The sequence below is a fragment of the Lepisosteus platostomus genome, chromosome 1, assembly GCF_059453375.1.
Source record: "Lepisosteus platostomus isolate fLepPlt1 chromosome 1, fLepPlt1.hap1, whole genome shotgun sequence".
NCBI lineage: Eukaryota > Metazoa > Chordata > Actinopteri > Semionotiformes > Lepisosteidae > Lepisosteus > Lepisosteus platostomus.
The window spans coordinates 6,840,855-6,848,206 of record NC_142611.1 but is presented as its reverse complement, the minus strand read 5'-3'; the positions used below and the strand labels follow the sequence as shown (position 1 = coordinate 6,848,206).

The 7,352-nt window shown below is 38.8% G+C and overlaps 1 protein-coding gene across 1 annotated transcript; it reads right to left on the bottom strand.

The window, feature by feature from the left end:
• Positions 1-307: 307 nt before the first annotated feature.
• LOC148677620 (transmembrane protein 215-like) lies at positions 308-2,961 on the bottom strand. Its single transcript, XM_088604553.1, has one exon. It carries the CDS (start codon positions 2,426-2,428, stop codon positions 1,763-1,765), a length of 666 nt encoding a protein of 221 aa, XP_088460679.1. The 5' UTR covers positions 2,429-2,961; the 3' UTR covers positions 308-1,762.
• Positions 2,962-7,352: the final 4,391 nt, after the last annotated feature.

The following is a 7,352-nucleotide window of genomic DNA, read 5'->3' as shown; positions in this document are numbered from 1 at the left end:
GAAAAATATCTCCATCTGGTCCACTACTTCTATAAAGAGCCACTTGTACATCTGAGATTCATGTATCTTTCTTGAGTATATTCTAAGTTTTTTCTCATATTTTGAGGGATTTGCTTTGGACATTTATCTAAAACATAGTTGAAATGATAAAACTTTTTTAGTTTTAACTGTAGATACTGATAGTCCATTATGGTTCCAAAACCACCACCAGTCTAAAGAATGTCAATGAAGTGGCCCAGTAATCTATCTTTAGGCAAAAACTCTTTTCTTGTTAAAATAAACAGAAGAATGTGACAGGTGTACAGTATGTTTTAATAGTTTTTATTTTTAAAATGAGTACTTGAAAAATCTCAACCCACATCCTCAAATAGAAACCAAATGAATATTGCAACACAATGACATTGTGATGCTAGTAATATTTGTTGTATACTATGCTCTAATGTCTAAATGAACAAAAAATCTATTTAAAAATCTTGAACCTGTTGGTGCATTTATCCTAACTGTAACTTAGCTATTATATAGTCAATCCATGTTCCAGAGTTCTATACTTTCTAAACACACTTAACACCATTAAATTTAAATGGAAATGCAACCCCTGTAATGTTACAAACAAGAAGAAGATGGAATCTCTTTAAACTGCCACATGCAAGGCTGGATATTGCCAGCAAGGCTATTTATAAAGCATATTTAGAAATGGGAAAGAAAGCAAATGTAATTTATTAAGGGTGCTTTAATGAAAAGTCTTTGTATTTGTTTCTTGTCACTTTCATAGGACTATGTTTTATTTTTAGAATTTGCTCAGGTTTGGAAATATAAATACATTTTTTATACAAAAATAATAAAACCTCTAAAAATCATTAAAGTTAAGACTTTGGATGTTACTTAAAGCTCTGATTGTATTTTTGCATTGTTGAAAATCTCGCATGCAATTATTTTGTTAAAAAGTTCCTGAAATGAATTTGTCAATTCTAATGAAGTGATTTTTAAATATATAACTAGCCTTACAATTTTGTTCTCAGTATCTTTCCCATTTTAATTCAACTTAAGTATTAAAAGGAAAAACATTTTCACACTCACCCTGATTTTGAAGTTAGTCAACAAAATGCTGGAAACTATGACATTTTTACTAGTTTGTTTTTCCCTGAGAAACAGAGCACAGCATTTTCAACAGCGAAATAACTTAAGAAAAGCTTCTGATTTTGGACAAAAACGTTCTTACATTTACTTTTTCATTTCCTCTTAGGAAAATAACATATTCATATACATCTTAATTGTACCCAAACCTAAATGGCTTGTCTCTTTACTTGGATTCATGGTTCTGGAAAAAAAAAAACAAAAACAAAACAATGATATCACTCTTTCTAAGGCTGCTTCACTCTTTCCAGGGCTAAACAAAAGCTGAGCAACAGGACCGAATTATCCTCTCTCAGCTTCACTTTGGTAAACCCATTAAAGACTGGGAAGTACAGTACATTTTTTTCTTGACTGCCTCAGAACATATTAACCATATCCAAGCGCAATATGCCAGACTTTCTTTTTGTTACTGATTTCCGAAGAACGGATCCTTCTAGAAGAGTAACACTCACACAGACCCTGGGGACAATACCTGCCAGCTTCTCCTTATTGTGTCCCTTAGTCCCCTACTGACTGGAACAGAGACAGACACAGCGTGTGCATAAAAGAATAGATCCCCATTCCTTTGTCTCCCACATGCTAAAAAAAGCACAGGTAAGTGTTAGGGCTTATTTGCCAATCCCTATGATCAGACTACAGTCTCTTGGCCCCATCGGAAATCCCCGGGATTGATGTAGCAGCAGTAGGCACCGTAAGGGCTGCTGTCCCTGCGGGAGTAGACCACAATGCTGTCTCTGGGCAGGTACATCACGCTGCTATGAGCCGTGCTGTAGGCGGCACTTTCCCTGAGGGCGCGCTTGTGGTCGAAGACGCAGTAGGAGCTGACATCCCGGACTCCCATGAACACGGTGGAGGGGTAGCAAGCCTGGAGGTACCTCATCACCTCATCTTGGTCCACCTGGCGGATCAGGCTCCTGGCCTCCCCGACAGTAGTGGTGGAGGACACCGAGTCTTCCCCCGACCTCGGGGCTCTGTCCTTGTGCAGCCTCCCCAACTCCCCACAGCTCCCTTTGCCTGAGCCCAGGTGCCAGGGGCTCCGCAGGAGCTGGGAGGTTTCTTTTTGCCTTTTTCTTCGGCAGCGACCTGGGCACCTGGTACAGCCGTTGGTTTTTTTGGCCAGGATTATGGCGGCCACCCCCGGCAGGCAGATGGCGGGCCCGATAGCAATTAAAGGGACGTCCCCCAAAGTCTCGCCTTTGACTCCCGACACAGTGAACATGAACCCAAACACTAAAAAGACGCTGCACAGGGCCACCACCAGTCCGGTGCGGGGATTGATATCATCCGGTCTCATGATAGCACCATCCAGACGAGCGCTCCCTCTGCCCGGCAAGTTTCAGTCTGGCCAGTGCTGTGACGAGGTTTCTTTTTAAATTAGCCCTTTACACAGTTGAAAGGATGATGATAGAACGGTTTAATATTACCTGTTTTATCGTTTTCCATGTTGTTCGGCAGTGTTGCCTTCTTCCAATGAAAAAATGTGTTCTTTGGCCAATTAGTAAAAAACCCACAGATCAGTTGTATTCCTTTGTCTTCATTTTAATTTTCTCCTTTATTCGTTTTTTTTTTTTTCGTAAAACCCTACTGTATGTCAGTGGCTAAGTCATCAGCTTTTCGGACTTCGCTGTAATTCTTTGCCGAGCTAAAATCATGACGCCCAGGCAGGTTCGCTCCGTTGAATCGTTTTCCAACAGCGACTTGAAGAAGGGTCAAGCAGCACTTTTGGGAAAAGTGGAAAGTGGAGGAGAACTGTGGGGGCTTTGTGAAGACGCTGCCTTTATAGTGACCCTGCCACAGCCTGGTAAATAAAAGTGTAGAAATACGAGATGAGTCAGAAGGCAGCTGGAAGCAATCCAGGAGCGTCCCTAAGTACATACGGCCTATCACGATGGATTCAAATGGCAGAGAGTACCCAATTACAGCAATTTTAAAACAATCAACAGTGGCTTTAAGTGTTAATCAGCCAAAAAAATCCACTTCTAATTGTCTAAATCAGATGTACAATTCAATGTTTGCGGCTTGTACCCTTCTGTTTAAGTTTGTTTAATTTCATACATTATACAGTCAGCAACAAAATGTAGCCACCAGGGTTATAAACTGAACAGGACATTTTCATTGGGAATAAACTGTATTCATTTTATAATGCTATAAAATACAGGATGCATTATCTGATGTTAACCTACAATGACAGATTAATGATATTATTAGATAAATTACAAATTAAACAGCATTTACAATCACAATCACACAATCACACCAATTCTGTGGGTACTTCTACTTTCCTTTGTCTTCTTTAAAATAAATTATCTTAACCAATTAATAAAAAATACATATATTCTAACAGTAGACATGAATACTCTTCCATAAAAGTTTGGTCATATGTGTAATCCTTAAGCCTAGTGTAAAATAATTTGAATTTCCAATCTGTAAAAAACTAAGTAAGACAGGAGAAACAGAAATAAATCAAACAACCAAAATCACCTTAACACACTTAATGTTCAGCGAAGAATTCATATGAAAAGGATGACACAACATATGAGACCTACAATTAAAAATAAAGATTTTTATTTGCTTTACTTTCTTGATTCTGACAAGTCCTTGAAATATCATGTTTAGTTGACGACATCAAGTGAGCGCTAGTAGTCTTTTTATTTGCAAAAATAACACCATCTGTGAACTGCAGTTTGTCAAAAAACATTTTTACAGAATATTTTTCACTTAAAAAACAGGAAAGAACTATTTGCCAGAATATTTTCCACTAAAACAAAAAACGTACGTTTGTGTTCATTTGCATTTCCTGAATAAACCCATGAATAAAATATTGCATACAGAAATAAAAATACTAGACCTTTTTTTCAACTGCTCTGTGTTAATGGGTTTATGAATGGCTGTCCTGTTTCTCGTTATCCATTTAAAGACCTTTAGCAGTTTTAGTTGCTGCTATGTTGGAATGGGCTCAACATATCACCAGCAGAATCCGTGCTATCCTGAACACTTCCGTCAGTAAATCCAGCTCGGAGACGATGTGTGCTAACCCACACGACAGATAAATATAGAGGAGAGGAGCGCTCCCAGCTTCCCCAGATGGGAAGGGAGATACCTTCTAGGAACTGCGATTCAGGCCTTCTCAGTTCACGGCAAACCTGAGGCTTTACAGTGCCCTGGGTGGTGGCAAATGCATTGTGGGTCACTTTTCTCACTCTCTGGGCCTTTCACATAACCCCTGGCTGCACTCCCCAGTACTTAAGAAGGCCTTCTCAGATTTGTTATGGCAAAGCCAAAGGTCACATAACAACACATGTTGAAGTGTGTGTTGTTCGTATGCATTATGCATGCTTTTTATAGCTGTAAGCACCTCAAACTGATTGATGAATATTCCCCAGTTACAGAACCCATTCCTGTGTTATGATAACTAAGGAGACATGCCACTGCAGAAGTGGTACTACCATACGGTACTTGTGTGGAGCCCTGTGGGGGTCCAGCTCTCTCGACCTGTTTATTAATGCCAGCCCCCTAAGACCAGGAATCCTTCTTGTTACTCTAAGCCAGGCTTTAATATGCCTTCGGTGGTATGTTGACCCAAACTGAACACAATATTGTAAATGAGGTCTTACTCATTGTAGAGCTAAACTTCACTAGATTTAAATCCACACTTTTTGCTATGTACTTTTTGCTTTTTTATTGCCTCCCAATATTGCCTTGATAAGGGCATTGAAGGATCTACACAAACATCCAGATCCCTTTCATGTGTAACTTCCTGCAGCTCAGAAGCAATCTGATATGTTTAGTTTGTGTAGATCACAGTGCACTGATCATCTGGGCAGGTGTCTTCAGAACTGTACCCTTGGCTTTCTGACTCACAAACTGGGTAATGTTTCCATTGCCCAGTCTGCCAGGGTCTCCATTAATTAAATATTTTCACTACTTATTAGTAATACATTATTGTTAATAATAATAAATCAGCAGTAAACTAGTAATTTAACTCAGCTAACAAGGTTTAATTATGCTAATTTAATTATTAGAAGACAGTCCCAAAATGCAAATGCAGACGTTAACATAATCTAAAACAAAAACAGGTAGCAAGTTTTCATATAAATTCTTACTTTGGCAATCAATTCTTACATAATAATTGGGTGAATCATCATGTAATTGGGCCTAATTCAAGTTAGGGATGCATCTTAACATATTTTACAGAACCTTGTATCGTAGGTACCATGGCCTCATCCAAATGACATTTTAAAGGAAAATAAAATATAAATGTGGAGTCATAAAGTGAACTCTCTGAATTTCCTGAAAACAGAATAATAAAGAACTGTGTTGTTATTGTTTAAAAAGAAAAGAAAACGACAAAACAACATTCTCCCACTCGATCAAGCTCTCATTTTGCAAGTCACATGGTTTGTCTTTTTTGAATTTTTAAGAGCAGAGCTGTTTCAATTGAGCAATAGAAGAAGATGCAAATCTGCACTCAATTAGTGCAACAATTCATGTTGTAGTGAACACTCACAATAATCGTTCTGACGAAGCAGTACACCAATATATTTTTAAGTCCTTTCTCGCAGTGGTGAACTGAATCGGTGGGAGTCTGATCAAAATGAGTCCTGAATCGAAAATCTGTTCTCTCGGACATCGTGGTGAGCGGACATCTCTGACATCGGTGTTTAAAGCCTGGAAGCTGGAGCACACCTGGCTAAAAAACTGAAGCCTTCTGCCCGTTGGGAAATCTGACGAACAGGTTTTGAATCTAAGGTTCCAGGCTGCCGCAGGCTTGTCCTTTTCCTTTTGATGTGCAGTGGAGGACTCCGAATCCGGGTAATTGGTAGGGCAGGTTTTCTGTTTCTGAAAGAAGACCTGCAACGCGCTGCACCTGTCAGTGGTTTGCTGGAATGCATGTCGGGCCGCTGCTATTTCCTGTACAAGACAGCTCTTTCAGATACTGTTCCACTGGCGACTGTAAGTCCAAGCTTGGAATCCCAGTCCACAACTCGAATTTCATGGCACAGGGTGTTCCTAGGGCTTTGCTTTATACTATTTATAAACTCTTATAGCAGTAATACTTTTACACAAGTCAGTGAGGCTCACTGTGTTGTTTCTTAGTATGATGGTAAACTTTACATGTATCCTGATGGACACACATGGAGAAACTTAGGAAACAGTCCTGAAGATGATAACAGTAGTCAATGCAGTACCGACATCAGTGTAATGCCTTAATCTTACAACATGATGGTGCTCCTCTGTGAATGTCAGGGGTCACTCAAAACACTTACTCTCTGGGCTTAAGGTCGTGGACTGGCTCACCTTATTGCTAGATCTCTGCCAAGCTGAGCACATGTGGGACACATTGGGCAGACACTGATCACTAGAATGATATGCTGGTTATAATAGAATGCTTTTTTCCATTATCTTGAATAAATTAATACTTAGTTTATTGTTCCAGATAGGAAATTTGCTTTGCAGGCAGGTAAAGACATAACACATTACACAATACATCTAACAGACAACATATCACACAATACATACTGTACAATACATTCAACTGATGTATGGTGAGAAAGGACATAAAAATATATAAATTATATTATATATAAATGTACAGTCAATTGTTCAAATGGAGGTTGATAGCTGTGGGAGTAAAAGACTTACTGTATTTCTATTACTCTTGAATCTAGGCAGTCTAACTCGACACCTAATGACAGGAAGTCAAATTCACTGAAATAGGGAACTTAGTACCTCAAATTACTAAAACAAATAAAGTTTACATTTATGAATATAACTTATGAAAATCAGGGCTGTTTAATAAGCAAGGTTGTTTAATAGTTCCCCAGGGGTGGATAAGTATTTGAATGTTGCTGCACGATGGCCTCATAATCCCTTCATGGCTGCTAGACAAGACGTTATAATCATGTGCATAGTGCTTTATAGGGACCTGCATGCTATGCTTTTATGACTTGACATGCATAAAAGGCCATGGCATTTGCTTAAGCATCATTTCTAGCACTTGGTATGATCCAAGCTAAAAACGATGCTAAAATGAATGTCATAACCTCTTATACACGTTACAGTGTGTCATTTGTGTTCACGCATGTCCTTTTAAAGCATGTGATTATAACATCATATACAGCCGTATGAAGTATGATTATGCAGCAACATCCAAATAAAACTTTACTTATTTTTGTCCTTATTAGTGATGCATCTATTTATCAAATAGCTAATCATGG